At 39.8% G+C, this 16,927-nt stretch overlaps 1 protein-coding gene across 1 annotated transcript in view; it reads right to left on the bottom strand.

Moving 5' to 3' along the window:
* Positions 1 to 4,463: 4,463 nt before the first annotated feature.
* Positions 4,464 to 16,927, bottom strand: part of LOC137644003 (3'-5' ssDNA/RNA exonuclease TatD) — a 68,546-nt gene continuing 56,082 nt past the window's right edge. Inside the window, exon 7 of the mRNA XM_068376869.1 lies at positions 4,464 to 8,396. Coding sequence (XP_068232970.1) covers positions 8,234 to 8,396 — 163 coding nt within the window. The 3' untranslated portion in view covers positions 4,464 to 8,233. The remainder of the gene's footprint in view (positions 8,397 to 16,927) is intronic.

Raw genomic sequence — 16,927 nt, 5'->3', positions numbered from 1 at the left:
GATGGGGGGAGGAGGAGCCCCACCAGAAGGGGCCAGAGGAGTCCCACCAGAGGATGCCTGGGGAGCCCCACCAAGTGGGGGCAGGCAGAGGAGCCACAACTAGGGGAGCCTGAGGAGCCCGACTAGAGAAGTCACCAGAACTCCTCACTGCATCTGTATAAGATTTTTTCACTAATAGCTTCTTTGCATCTCCAACACTGATGTGTTCATTAATAGATTTCAGCAATGCCTCTTGCTCTTTCTTCAATACAGGGCATTCTTTATCATGGGCCTGATAGTTACCCTTGCAATTCACACACACTACAGGTGTTGAACACTCCCCAGGGACAGGATTCTGGTGAGGATCTTGAAGGTGAGAGGAATGAGGTCTTCTAAGGGCAGTGATTCTACTTGATGAGTAAGGATTTGAGTTGGGTTGGAGGACGTAGGTTGTGGAAGAGGTGCTGCTTGCAGCTGGTTGGCTGGTACAGGTACAGTAGCAGTGGGCGGATGCCATTGTCTCCTCTGGCAAGGTCACTGGTCCTGGGGGGGGGGGGGGGGTGAGTTGTAGGTGCCTCTGGCTGTTTAGGGGAGGAAGTGTTCTTCATCACAGCTATCCTCCTTAGTCTCTCTGGGCAGCGCCTGTTCCAGGCGTGGTGGGGCTGTGTCACTGGCTGCAGACTCCGCAGGTGATGAGGCCTTTACACTCCTCCTTGTGATAGCCATATCACTGGCAGCGGTAGCATCTGAGGGGTTCCAGTGTATACTCTTATACTCTTCAATGGGGAACGTCCCCCAAACTCCTAGATCCAGGGAGGAGGCCACTGGACCGATGAAGGTGGCTATCATTCTTCTGACTAGGACATCATTCTTGCTCATGCAGCGCACTGCCTTGTCAATGTTGCTGCATGAGGTAGCGATGGAGATGAGCATGGTGATGGGGTATCTGGTTATGACTGCTTTCCTATGGATTAAGGCAGAGTCAAGCAGTATCAGGAGAGATCTGGTAGTTTCCTGGTCCTTTAGGAAGATTATAAGGTCTCCCTTCCGGTTGGGTCTAGCTGTGAGTTGCATGCCAGGCTTTGCAGCCATGGCAGCAACTGTGGCGTAGGAGATGGAGCTGTCTGTCTGGGTAAGCTTGAACTTTGGCAGTGGTTTCTTGGCTTCGTTCTTTGGAGCTGGAATGCTAGCAGCAATGGCAAAAGCTTTTTTATGGAGTTGGGTAAGGCAGACAGTGCAGTTACAGTCCGGGGAATGGTTTCCCCGAGGGACTGCCTGGGTCTCAGCAAGGTCAATTTCCAGGGCTGTGGAAGTCTCAGGCACCGAGGTTGAAGGAGTAACTACAACTGTCTGCTGTGGAGTTGAAGGAGAGGATGAGGGTGTATCTTCAGTCCTTGGGGTCACTATTGGAGATGGCAGGGGTGTTGGAGGCACTGGAGAAGGGCATTCAAGGCTCTTCCTTCTTGTGGTAGGGGGAGTATCCCGTTCCCTATTGGCTTTCAAGGTCCTGTAATACTTCAGGACTTTGATAAAGGTGATTTTACATCCTTGGCAGCTGCTTTGTCTTCTTTGTCTGAATCTTTTCCCACTTCTATGTGGGGTCGATGTTTCTGGTCAGCTTTTTCCATCTACTTCTTTCCCACACTTCATCACCGATTAATCCCTTTGATCGAAGGTCATCTTTAATACAGTCCATCCACCTTTGCTTTGGTCTCCCTCTCCTTCTCGTTCCTTGTACCTCCATTTCCATCACTCTCCTTCTAATATACTGTTCATCTCTTCTCATGACATGACCATACCACCTCAGTCTACTTTCTTGGATCTTATCAGATAGTTTTCTAACTCCCGTGGTACCCCTAATTACTCCATTCCGTATCTTATGTCTTCTTGTCACCCCACACATCCATCTCGACATTCTCATCTCTACCACATCCATCTTCTTCTCTTCTGTCTTCTTTATTGCCAACGTCTCCGCTCCATACATCATTGCCGGTCTCACAACTGTCCTATGTACTTTAACTTTCAACTTAACCCCTATTTTCCTGTCACATAGTACTCTACGCCCTTTTTTCCCAATCCTTCCATCCTGCTTGTATTCTGTGGTTTATTTCTGCCCACAGAACACCATCCTCTGCAACTGTTGATCCTAAACACTTGAAATTTTCAACTCTTTTCAATCTCTCTCCTTGTAAACTAACTTCCCCATTCTCGCCATTTTTCATCTCAAGTACTCTATGTCTTTTTCCTGCAGATCTTTAAACCTCTATTTTCCCTTTCTCTTCTCCACTCCTCCAGTTTCTCTTCTACTACCTCTGGCCCAGTGCTACACAGTATAACATCATCAGCAAAAAGCATACACCTAGGAGACTGATCTCTAATACCTTGTGTTACTACATCCATGACCAGATCAAATAGGTAAGGGCTCAATGCAGACCCCTAATGTAGTCCCACATTTACTGGGAAACTTTCTGTTAGGCCTATACTGCTTTTAACATTCGCTTCTGCCTTCTCATACATATCTTGGGTGATTCTTACATATTTCTCAGGGACTCCCTGTTCTCTCATACATCTCCACAACTCCTGACGTGGTACTCGATCGTATGCCTTCTCCATGTCAATAAAGACCATATGTAATCCTTTCCGTTTCTCCCAATGTTTTTCTATCATCTGCCTCAAAGCAAATATTGCTTCTACGGTCCCTCTTCCAGGCATGAATCCAAATTGTTCCTCACCAATTGTTGTTTCCTCTCCGAGTCTCTTCTCAATGATCTTCTCCCATATTTTCATAGTATGGCTTATCGAGCCTCTGTAGTTGCCACATTCCTGGACGATAAACTGTGTATGCAACATTTACTCACATTGATTACCATGCTAGTCATCGATCATTTCTAACGGGACAAGATGGCTGCGGTCTTCACGTATGTACAGCCTTTGGCCGATATGGCTCTCGCGGCATCTATTGTAGGATATCTACGCATCTACATATGCTAGCCCTCTCTATTGTACTTTTATATCACATAAGGCAGTAAAATATATAGTACAGTGCATGGTACTGTAAATATTAGATATAAACCCATGAAATACATTTTTAAACCTTTTTCTTGCAGTGATGGAGACAAGTTTGATGACACTAAGGAAAGTTCGCTGTCATCGGAAAACTCCTCGTCCTATAAATCTTGCCAATTGTTGAACAATTTATTTGATATACAAGCGTAATATCTGCCTTCTCACCGCTACCTGGTTTCTTGATAATGGCTACTTTCATTTCCGCTGAAACTGCTTACCATTTCTTCACACTACTAGCACTATTGCCACTAATCTTGTGCTACATTGCACTATTATTAGCAATCTGCTTATCCGCCATAGTTAACCTTTTTACCCCCAAAGGACGTACTGGTACGTTTCACAAAAGCCATCCCTTTACCCCCATGGACGTACCGGTACGTCCTTGCAAAAAAATGCCATAAAAATTTGTTTTTCATATTTTTTGATAATTTTTTGAGAAAATTCAGGCATTTTCCAAGAGAATGAGACCAACCTGACCTCTCTATGACAAAAATTAAGGCTGTTAGAGCAATTTAAAAAATATATACTGCAAAATGTGCTGGGGAAAAAATAACCCCTTGGGGGTTAAGGGTTGGAAATTTCCAGATACCCCGGGGGTAAAAGGGTTAACATTATTGGAATATATGGTAAAAAGGCAAAAATACGCCGAAGGTGATAAACAAAAACAATTTCAGCGATCACAATAGCAAACAATACATTTTGAATAATGCCTGTCAGGGGTGCCTGCCCTTGGTGGCAACGACTGGATCGGGACCCAGTCGTGAGTGGCGCTAATTTCAAAATTATAAATCCGCAGTTTGAACATGTTTTTCCTTGCGGTAGTTGCGTTCATAGATCTGAAATGACGCAAATTGAAAGATCATACCTTAAGGACACTGTATATATAATGAAGAGCATGCATCTGGTTATATATGTAAATACTGTACTGTATATATATTTCTTTCAAATAGTGCCTGAACTCAAAGGTCTTTTGTACACACCGAGACTATGCTTTGCATGTTAATACACTAGCCCAACAGTACGGAGACAATATTTCTTTGATATTTAGGTCGTACTGGATTCCAATTTAGCCTTTCAGAGGAGAGTTTAGGAGATCGCAATGCAAATTATCCCCCAAAATTATGCATTTATTTTACTTAGTATACTGATCTTTTTGTTTTGAAATCTGTTGTTTTATCTACTAATACAATAAATCCTCAGAACAGGAAAAATATCACCAAGATGTCAGTCAAACAAATTCTCCAGCCTTAGGTCTGCCTTTTCACATAGCAGTAAAGTAATATAAAAGTTTGTATTTTTTCAATCAGCACCTTAAATCCACGAAAAGTATATCCACACCTTTATTAGGTTACTGTAAAATTCTGCTTTAACAAACTTATGTTTTTATATCAAAATAGGAAGAAGTATAAAACAATAAATGCATCACAGTAGTTTATTTACTGTATATACATAATTACAAACCACCTAAAATGGGGCTCATATATTTAGCACAGCTGCAAAGCTGAAATTATGAAGAAATGAAACTGTACTGCTCTACCTATGGTAAAGGTTACATGCCACATATTCACAAGTTGCACATGAAGACAGAAAAAGAGGTAAAGTCTTGAACCTTCTTGGTTGAAAAAAAAAAAAAAAAAAAACTAACTTAAACAACTTATTACCATGATCATTTTATAGTGAAGGAATAAGCATCAAAGAAATGAGATATTGCTGAAATGACCAGAGAATGTATTTTTAAAGAATCTATCTGAATGTTCTTCCTCAAATAAAAACTAATATTTTGAATACATGAAAAATGACAAATACAATTTCTGAAATTATCTTTTTAACATATCATTCCAAAAAATATACTAGGACTGTACTCTACAGTACATTTTAAAGCTACAAAAAATTGCAAGGCACAGTAACATGGTTGATACCACAATCAACTATACAGTTTCTACCAACAACTCCATGCAGGAGATACATACAATGCACCATGTTCCATTTCATTATCAAAAAGTTTATTTACATGAATCTTTCTGTTTACCAACAAAAGCACACAATAAAAAAAATAATTATGAAAATGTCAATTTCCAACTGCAATTACTTATCAAATATCAATAAACTCAATGAATAATTTTTTTAAGCAATCATACCTTTCACTTTTCCTCACAACATGGTGTCCTGCCATTCTGGTTTAGAAACTCATAAATGAATATCTGTATTTAAAACATATGCTAACATAGTTTAGTTCCACTATAAAATTACACAGTGAGAACATGTGATTACCAAATAATAATGACTGATTCTTATATCAATCCATAATGATGGGATAATGCATCATTGTATTAAATCTAAAAGCCTTAGCCACGGTAAGATAACTTTTACGATTATATTCAAGAAACGGAAAATATATAGCACCGAAAAAAACAAATGCTTAATTATACATTACTCAACTAGCAAATACTATACATTATTCGATAAAATACCTAATATCAATAACAATAAATGGCAAAATAACTCTCCAAAATCTTTTGGTTGAGTACTCCAAGCTAATAACATAGTATCTATCCAAACATTAGTGAAAAATCTCTACATGATATGAACTAATCCATTTCTTACAAACAGTCAGTTTATGATCTATCACCGAGTTTAAGCATATCTTGTCCAGATAATGGCAAATGCTTCAGTCATAATGTGGTCATAACAAAAATGATTCTCATGCCATGGAAGAAATAGGGCTACCAGAGGCATTGTAAATTTTACATGATGGATTTATCATAAAGCATTTAAGCTCTTATGATTTTCATATAATTCTTGAAGATTCTTAGATTAACAAAGTCAACATGAGAACAATCAAGAACTGACAATGTATAGCTAGCATTTGTCAAAGATTTGGCTTACAAACTAGAAATTCTGGACTGAATATTTTTTGTGATGGTCCGAAGAAAATACCAATTAAATACAGCTGACTCCATTCATATCAACAATACTCTATATATACAATACTTTGTATATATTATTAGGTAGCTTAACCAGACCACAAATGTATTACATTTCAATACTTACTTCAATATCTGGAGATAAACGTTCATGACCTTAGCTTTCGCTTACAGTTACGTGGCTCAAGTGGGTCCAGTTAATTGATGCCTCAAAAATTCTTATAGAAATGTTTCCAAACAATGTGGAATTTTTTAGTAAATCAATACTTCTAAGGGTGATTTAAGTTGTTTTGGAATTGAAGTTGAGAGCTTAAAATGATCAATAAAGAAAAATAAGATACCCACCAAACTGTAGAGAAAATCTCTCGACATACTTCTAAAGAAGGGACCTATTGTATTCATATTCACTCAGAAGATTAAATCAATTTAGATCATACTCACAAGTCTTTGACAGGTAAGATCCTGGCAGAAAAGGAGTTACAGGAAGACTAGGAGCACATGATTCAGAGATAATTTCAAAATTCCTAAATGGATCACACATGATATATCCAACTAAATAAAATAGGAAGAAGAAAGAAAAAAAGGGAGTCAAAGTCACACATTTCAATTATTCTGTTAACAATCACAAGGCCTTAGACATTCCGGGGTTCAAAATCCAAAATGGGCAATACCCATTAAAAGAGGACAAAATAAGACTAAAATAATATCTCTTGCTTACACTACAATCACACAGAAAATCAATCTAAAAGCATACAATAGAAATATCTTAGTTATGAACGGCATACATATACAATGATTACATCTTGAGGAAAGTAGTAAAATAATGTATAATCACAGTAACATTTCATGAAGCATACAAACTAGAGAAAAAATAACAGTACAGACTTTCAAGATGAAGAAAGAAAATGGATCTGTCTAATGATGAAATCAAAAGATGAAAAATGACAATGAAAACGACATCCACAAACATGAGAATCACCACAGTTATGAAATGAATTGTCATGAGTACACTACTATACACTCAACATATAAAACACGACTAGAGTTTGGTATATTGAAGAATATAGTATTATTAGAGAGACCAAGTTTTAAATTATTGGTCACATTCACTGTAATTTCCCAACACACATCAAGGTAATTTAATTCCATATTTCAGGCACTTTTTAACACCAAATTCTTTTTACACTGTTGAGCACCAGTTTTTGTCTAAACAATATTTTCAAAGATTAATTAACTTCAAATTAATGGTAATTTTATTGTCACATAAAGACACAGTACTATGCATATACAAACAAAATAAACCATATAGAATGAGTTTACTTGTACTTACAATTGCATGCATATACTCATGTCTTTAAGTATCCAAACTGATAGGCTGATAAGAATCATCCCAATATTTTAGTGAATAAAGGTATGGCTTAATCATACCAAAGTATGTTTACTGTAATACTTTTGCCATATCAGAAATTACCCTCATGTGCTTTTATGTGTAATAGCTTGTCTTAAAAGAAAAAAGCATCTTTTTGACTGTAACAGAGGAGTAACTTCATTACATAATTATATAAACTTGCCAAGAACACACCAGGGAAAAGTTTAATTTCTAAAGGGGCAAAAGTTTTACAGCAAGATGCTGATAATCCAGTCAAGATAAACGAAACACGAGTTTTGGCGCATTGTTTGAAATCACCACTTTACTCGGTTAAGTTTGTCAGATACAAAAATGTCAGGCAGTCATTTATCATTTATTTTTGTTCGGAATGAGACCTATGCATAGCACAGCTTCTTATTAACCAGCAAGGCCCCAATTCCACAAGTCTCTTATGACTAGGCATTTTCAGATGAAAAATCATAATTATCTGCATAAATTTTAACTAAAGTCACCTTAAACCAAAAAAGTGAAAAGGTTTTTGTCAGTCAATCCAATTGCATAATGACCAGTGTCATTTTCTTCTAACAAGAGAAGGGCAACTAGAGTGAAAAAAACTACTCAAATGGCACACTGGAGATAGTTAAATGATTAACTGGTCACTCCATATGCATTCATGATAATCAGGAAAAAAAAAAAAAAATTTAATGCCAATTCCAATCAATGACTAATTTCAAAAAGCTTAAAGTTTCCTACCATAAACTAAAAAGTGATAAATAATTTGGCTTAACTCCTACAAAAAACAATATTAAAATCATATCTTCCAGGAGAAAAAAGCTGATGTGCCTATCATTGGTGAATAGCTAAATCATATTCAGTGTCAATTTAATGAATATCCTCAAGTACTTAAACCAAACACTTTGAAGGCATTAAAAGTGGTTTGAAGAGCAACTTGTTCTGATTTCTTCTTCATATAAGCTGCTATCATTTCGATCGTTACCGGAAGAGAACAGGGTTCGTTGCGTTGAAAAGTGCAGTATCGGTGAAGAAACGTCAAAGATCTGAAAGTACAAGATTCATCACTTGTTCATTACATGCTTTTACATTCAAAATTATCTTTTTCATTCCTAAATGTCCAGTCACTAGAAGTCAGAAAATCCGAAAGGAAAATTGGTTTGTCTTATTTTCCAAATGGTGGCTTGCACCTACTTTATATTTACCAACCAATATACAAATAATGATCTAATACCAGAAAAAAATTGAAAAATTTACATTACAAATAAATACTTACTTCATGGGTTTAATACCGAACCATTTTGATTTTTTACAGAATCCCGGCAAAGTATTACATGTGTTATCAAATTTTCTCAAATACTGTACACAAGATAACATTGGATAACAAACTATTTAAAATATACTTATTACTTTTCGAATTTTACATTCATACATATACCAAGGCACTTCCCCCAATTTTGGGGGGTAGCCGACATCAAACACATGAAACAAAAAAGGGGACCTCTCCTTTCTACGTTCCTCCAAGCCTGACAAGGGACTCAACCGAATTTGGCTGGTACTGCTAGGGTGCCACAGCCCACCCTACCCTCCACTGTTATCCACCACAGATGAAGCTTCATAATGCTGAATCCCCTACTGTTACTACCTCCGCGGTCATCTAAGGCACCGGAGGAAGCAGTAGGGCCTACCAGAACTGCGTCACAATCGCTTGCCATTCATTCTAGCACGCTCTCTCGCTTCTCTCACATCCATCCTCCTCCTATCACCCAGAGCTTCCTTCACTCCATCCATCCACCCAAACCTCGGCCTTCCTCTTGTACTTCTCCCATCAACTCTTGCATTCATCACCTTCTTTAGCAGACAGCCATTTTCCATTCTCTCAACATGGCCAACCACCTCAACACATTCATATCCACTCTAGCTGCTAACTCATTTCTTACACCCGTTCTCACCCTCACTACTTCATTCCTAACCCTATCTACTTGAGATACACCAGCCATACTCCTTAGACACTTCATCTCAAACACAATCAATTTCTGTCTTTCCATCACTTTCATTCCCCACAACTCCGATCCATACATCACAGTTGGTACAATCACTTTCTCATACAGAACTCTCTTTAAATTCATGCCCAACCCTCTATTTTTTACTACTACCTTAACTTCCCCCAACACTTTGCATCCTTCATTTACTCTCTGACATACATCTGCTTCACTCCACCATTTGCTGCAACAACAGAACCCAATTATTCAAACTGATCCACCTCCTCAACTATCTCTCCATTCAACATGACATTCAACCTCGCATCACCTTCCCTTCTCGTACATCTCATAACCTTACTCTTACCCTAATTAACTCTCAACTTCCTTCTCTCACACACCCTTCCAAATTCTGTCACTAATAGGCCAAGCTTCTCTTCTGTGTCTGCAACCAGTACAGTATCATCCGCAAACAACAACTGATTTACCTCCCATTCATGATCCTTCTCGTCTACTAGTTTTAAATCCTCGTCTAAGCACTCAAGCATTCAACTCTCTCACCACTCCATTAACATACAAGTTGAACAACCACGGCGACATCACACATCCCTGTCTCAGCCCCACTCTCACCGGAAACCAATCCCTCACTTCATTTCCTATCCTAACACATGCTTTACTACATTTGTAGAAACTTTTCACTGCTTGCAACAACCTTCCACCAACTCCATATAACCTTATCACATTCCACATTGCCTCCCTATCAACTCTCTCATACGCTTTCTCCAGATCCATAAATGCAACATACACCACCTTACCTTTTGCTAAATATTTCTCGCATATCTGCCTAACTGTAAAAATCTGATTCATACAACCCCTACCTCTTCTAAAACCACCCTATACTTCTAAGATTGCATTCTCTGTTTTATCTGTTTTATCCTTTATCCTATCAATCAGTACTCTACCATATACTTTTCCAACTACACTCGACAAACTAATACCCCTTGAATTACAACACTCATGCACATCTCCCTTACCCTTACCCTTATATACAGTAGTGGTATAAAACATACACAAACCCAATCTACTGGTACCACTGACAACACAAAATAAGAAATTTTGAAATAATTTGTATTTTTCCTAACATACAAACCTGGAGCTATTTATAGGGTATTACTTTCGGCAACGCTGAAAACTAGCCAAGACAATTTTAGTGAAGGATAATTACCCCATCCGCTAGTTAGCGGGAGGGGGTTAGGGTAGACTAGCTAACCCGCTCACTCACACCTGTCGGTTGAGTAACCACTTTTGCTTTCTGGCAGGACTTCTAGGGGTACAGGGTGGCGGGCCAATTTGTATAAATAGCTCCAGGTTTGTATGTTAGGAAAAATACAAATTATATCCAAATTTGTTATTTGTTCCGACACAGATACAAACCTTTGCTATTTATAGGGTGACTTACTCTTAAGAGGGAGGAAGTTCTACCAATTGGCCTTGGTCATGACCCGGGGTTCCTTCTAATTGATCTTTGATCTAATTAGTAGGAACCCTACCCTCGCTAAAATCAAAGTAGTTACAGAAGCTTGTATGAGAGAGACTCGTGGCTTGTCGTTACGTAGGAACTCGAGGATAAGTATGAGTTCTAAGACATATCCAATACCCTCCCTCATGAGGTATTGGTGACGTAACAAAGTATTTATTCATACTAAGAATGCACAAGGGAAATGAATCTTACTGCAGAGGGGTGAGGTCAGCTATGCTTCGGTCTTGTGGAGCTGTTTCCCCAGGGGGGAAGAAGGAGAAAGAAAGAAGGGAGCCAGACATTTTTTACATTCACCCCAGACTAACCCGGGTAACCTCAGCCCTCAACCCACTGCTACTTGTCCATCAAGGAGCCTGAAGCATTAATCACTTGTTGTGCGGCCACCACATGACCAATGGAGAAGGTTTCCATGCTCCTGTGGGTTACGTCTTTCAGGTAGTGGGCTCTGAAGGTCGTCTGATGCTTCCAGATGCCCGCTTGCAATACCTGTGCCACAGAAAAATTCTTCTTGAACGCCAGAGACATTGCAATGCCTCTGACGTCATGAGCTCTGGGTCGGTTGGACAAAGGAGTATCTGGATATAGAGCTTATTCGATTACTTTCCTTTTCCAGGGGGATTTCCTTTTCCAGGAGGAAATAGTATTCCTCGTGACCTTCCTCTTGACCTTCCCCGTTCTGACAAAAAGTGCTCGTACACAGGGGCGAGCTTTTGCTGTTCTTCGTAAGTAACACCTCAGACTCCTTACTGGACATAGTAACAGTTGGTCTGAATCTTCGGATACAGAACGAAGACACTCTATCCGAAATGGGCCGAACCTGGAGTCCGGCACACCCGGATTTTGAGTCTTAGCTACAAACTCAGGGATGTAGTTGAGGATTACTTCCCCCCATCTCCTAGAGTGGGAGACATCAGCAGATAGACCATGAAATTCGCTGACTCTCTTGGCCGAACCCATAGCGAGCAGGAACACCGTCTTCCACGTGAGGTGGCAATAGGAGGCCTGGCGTAGTGGTTGATAGGGGAAGCCCTTCTGAGACCTGAGGACCCGAACCACATTCCAAGGGGGAGGTCTTAGCTATGCCTGGGGACAAGTAAGCTCGTAATTGGGTATGAGCAAAGAAAGTTCCGAGGAGAAAATATCGACTCCTTTCAGTCTAAAGGCGAGACTCAAGGCTGAGCGGTAGCCTTTGACTGCCGAGACCGAGAGAAGCATTTCTTCCTGAAGGTATACAAGAAACTCCTCTATAGTTGGAACAGAGGCATCGAGGGGAGAGATAACCCTTCTACGACACCAACCACAGAAAACTGACCACTTCGCCTGGTAGACTGCCTCTGTGGATCTCCTGAGGTGTCCAGCCATTCTTTTCGCAACCAGTTGCGAAAAGCCTCTCTGTGTGAGGAGGTGCTGGATAGTCTCCAGGCATGAAGTCAAAGTGAAGCTACAGCTTTGTGGAAGATGTTGGTATGTGGTTGTTTGAGGAGGTCGGGCTGTGGAGGAAGCTCCCTCGGGATCTCCGTGAGGAGATGCATTAGGTCCAGGAACCATTCTGCGTGATGTCATAGCGGAGCTATGAGGGTCATTTGCAAGCTGTTGCTTCCTCGTACCTGGTTGAGGACTTTTCTCATCAGACAGAACGGGGAAATGCCTAAGTGTCCAGGTTTATCCACCTTTGTTGGAAAGCATCTTGCCAAAGAGCTTGGGGATCCGGGACTGGGGAGCAGTACAATGGGAGCCTGAAATTCAGGGCCGTTGCGAACAGATCCACAGTCGGGGAACCTCCCAAAGTCAGGACTTTGTTGGCTATCAGAGGATTCAAAGACCACTCGGTGCCAACTATCTGAGTCGCTATGCTCAGCTTGTCTGCTAGGCAATCGGAATGAAGCGATCTGATAGTCACCGAGTTGTCCTCTACCCATCTGAGTACAGTAGGGTCCCGAATTAAGCGTGTTCGAATTACACGATTCCCCTTTTCCACGATCGCCATTTTTCAAAAATAAATTTTCTGTATCTGCGAGGCTGTTCAAAGTTCGCGAGTCAAGCACTACAAAATGTATCAAATCTATTGTCTTTTTAAGTATATTGGTAGCCCTAAATACGGTGATTTATAATAAATGTTACAAAACAATATCAACATTACATTTCATTAACATAATTTCATAATGAATAGCCTATTTAAGGATAAAATTCCACATCAACAATGAAATCAACTGTTAACTGTGCGAGTCCAGCTGACAAAATGTAAACAGAAATGTGGTTACGTTCTCGGCAATCTTTATCTTTCTCCAACCTTACGATAATTGTAATGGTAGTGTTAATGATGGTATATTAAAGCATTATTTTTGTTTAGTACAGTATATTTAAAAGCCTTATTTTTCCCTCTGGGCGTTCAAGGTTTTCACGAGTAGACTGGGTTCGTTTATCGGCAGTGAATAGCCTAAACTTCGGTAACGAGTCGTCAATATTTTGTCATATTTTAAACAGTATACATTTGATTTGCAAACATTGGTTTTGTAGAGTAGACGGTAAAATAAAATCTAGAGAGAGAGAGAGAGAGAGAGAGAGAGAGATTTGATGGCAGAAATATCTCTCTCTCTCTCTCTCTCTCTCTCTCTCTCTCTCTCTCTCTCTCTCAATTGTTTTACAGTCTACTCTACAAAACCAATGTTTGCAAATCAAATGTATACTGTTTAAAATATGACAAAATATTGACGACTCGTTACCGAAGTTTAGGCTATTCACTGCCGATAAACGATAACAAACCCTTTAATGCAAACTAACTGAATCCTTTGATATTCCTCTATATTTATCACTAATTCCTTCTATACCTCCTCAGACACTCTTATTTCAAATATCTAAATTATTCTTATCACAACTAACACCATCTAGTCATTTTCATTCCATTATATCTATTATTCCTCTGGATCTTATTCCCTTTCCTTATTCTGTTTATTCAATGGGATTCGTTTTTCCCTTTACCGTCTTTCAGAATCTATTTTTAGCCACTGGCAACCAAATCCCCCCCTTCCCCCGTCTCCTACCGTCTCCCCTGCGAGTCCACCCAGCCTATCTCATCACTCCCCCCACCTTCATCCTCCCCTGTTCTAGGTCTGTAACCTTCTGCGTCATAATATCTCTCTCTCTCTCTCTCTCTCTCTCTCTCTCTCTCTCGTTATACAATACTTACAAATAGATCGGTTTTCTTGAAGTGTCAATTAAATACAAAACGAAAAAATTATACCGTATATACATCCATTTCAATCATAGCTTAAAATACGGTAACCGATTTCGTCCGCAAACCACTATTTTTTAGGAAACACCATTCTATTCCAGAAAATGTTTACTCTTTAAATGTCAATTGCGCTATAATAAAACATGTACTTATGTTGTTAAATTTCGGGTGTGTTTTAAAAATTGAGTATTGCTAACTTATTTTTGTTTTACTTTTGGCTGTGATCACATCAGCTGATGTCTAGCTTCCGCGCGAATACAATAACAAAGAATTGTTTACACCATTTCTTAACTTATTCAAACCATCTATACAGTTAATATTACATAAACACCAATGTGTTATAACCTATCATATTTATTGTTTAGTACTTTAAAACCATCCCTCTCTCTCTCTCTCTCTCTCTCTCTCTCTCTCTCTCTCTCACATCGAACGTTATAGCGGTAACCTAATTGTTCGGTGACTTTAAAAATAGGCCTAGTACTTTCTTCTTTACCTTTTTTGCATATGGATCCATAATTGAGGTGGGTACAAGTTGACTTATAACTGAAGTTAGGAAAAGTATTTTGGATATGGAAAGGACAATTATCTTTCGTAACAGTTTAGAATTATTGTAAGTTATCACTCTGTCATTAGCGGCAGTTTGCTATTGTGGATTAAACGCATAAGGAAAAAAAAATTTCCAGCTTTGCTACGAATTTAGGAATTTATATGGATACGGTAAGTAAAATATTTGTAATAACATAATGTTTACTAAATGTTTGTAATATCATTAGTTATGACTTAGATCATGTGTGTTTAATGCATTCGTTTGTTTATTATGATCGAAGATGGAGCGTAAACAAATGGAAGGTTTCCGTTTCAGGCGGCATCATAAAGAAAAACATTTCATAAATGGCATTCATTTCATTTATTTGAAAGTTCTAATAAAAAATAATTAGAACATTGGTAATAACAAATTCAACATATAATCTATACTTGGTAAAATTGCTGTCAATTCAAAAACACAGATGTATAAATGCGTGTTTCTTCGTTGTGATCAGAGATAAACGTAAACAAAACATTGGTTGTCGTTTTCTATTGTGCTTTTTAGCGTGTTTAGGAAACGCATGATATAAAATCGCCTTTATTTTGATAATTCTGGATTTTCAATCATACAAGCTAGTCTATAGAGTGATGGTTTTGCTATTCACCAGTTGTATTATACAATAGATATGACAAACATTAAAATTTGTCTATTTTGGTTTGTGTTATAACGGGAAATATATGGTGTTTACACCTATCCTTGTTGTAATTTTAACCATTTTTCAAGTTATTAGAACTTTAAAGTATATTAAATGTTTTATTTATTTACAAAAACAATTTGATATTATAAAGAAATACAGTATAGTACAAAGAAAGTATTGGAAATGGGTAGTAAACACATTTGAATAGGCAAATTGCTGGTTGCCATGGCCGCAATGGAATTATTTCTGTTAGTTGTGTGTTTCGAAATTCGCGATTATCCATTTACACGAGGTCATTAATCGACCAAATTCTCGCATAATTCGGGACCCTACTGTACAGTATCTCTACTGCAAGATGGCACAGCTGCTGCGAAAAGGTACCGCCAGGTTTGCTCAGATAAGCTACTACCGTGGTGTTGTCGCTCATCAACACCACGGAGTGCCCCACCAGGACCTGGTGGAACTTTTTGAGGGCCAGAAAGGCTGCCCTCATCTCCCAAAAGATTTATGTGCTAGTACCTTTCTGATTCGGACCTTTGGCCGGAGATGTAATGGTGCAGCACGTGAGCCCCCCATCCTTCTTTTGATGCATCCGAAAAAAGCATCAATTCCAGGGGAGAGACGAGAAGATCGACCCCTTTGCTGAGGTTCGGCTCCGCCAGCCACCACCTGAGGTCCGACTGTTCCTCTAGCCCTATGCGGACTAGGTGATCCCGGGAATCGGAGTGTTGGTTCCACTGGGATTTTAGTCGCCACTGGAGGGATCTCATCCTGAGGCGACTGTTGGGGACCAGTCGAGGTTTACCACAATCCCCAGATCCTGGCAAAACCTTAGAAGCTCGTCTCAGTGGCGGAGAAGGGCCGTCTCCAAGTTTGCCAGAATCAGCAAGTCGTCCAAGTATCTTAGGAGACGGATGCCGACTCTGTGAGCCCAAGATGAAACTAGGGCGAATACTCTCGTGAATACCTGGGGTGCTGTGGAAAGACCGAAACACAGTACCCTGAACTGGTAATGCTTCCGATTGAATATGAATCTCAAATACTTCCAGGAAGACGGGTGAATTGGGATCTGAAAGTATGCGTCCTTCAGATCTAGAGTGCACATGAAGTCTTGGGGTCTTAACGCTTGTCTGACTGTGTCAGCCGTCTCCATCCTGAAAGGTGTCTGTTTGACAAACCCGTTCAGGGACGAGAGGTCAATGACTGGTCTCCAGCCTCCAGACGCCTTTTTCACAAGAAAAAGTCGACTGTAGAAGCCTGGGAACCCGTCGAGGACCTCCTGGAGCGCGTCCTTCTCCATCATGGACTGGACTTCTGCACTGAGGGTAAACTCCTGTGCGGATCCCTTCGCACAGGAGTTCGATGGAATCGGCACTCGAGTCAGTGGAGGGAGAAAGAGCGTGAACGGTATATGACACCCTGAACGAATCACCTCGACCGTCCAGGGTTCGGCCCCGTGGTGAAACCACCTCTGCCAGTGGCTTTACAGTCATCCCCACACAGGTGGGCAAATAGGAGGATTGCCTGTCTTATTGGGACTGGCCTCGGCCAGATTCCTGGACTTTTTGCTGTGAGAGGCCTACTTTGCACCCTTTTTACAATA

Source organism: Palaemon carinicauda, chromosome 7, assembly GCF_036898095.1.
Source record: "Palaemon carinicauda isolate YSFRI2023 chromosome 7, ASM3689809v2, whole genome shotgun sequence".
NCBI lineage: Eukaryota > Metazoa > Arthropoda > Malacostraca > Decapoda > Palaemonidae > Palaemon > Palaemon carinicauda.
Note: the sequence above shows the minus strand (reverse complement) of the source record. Positions and strands in the feature narration are given on the sequence as shown.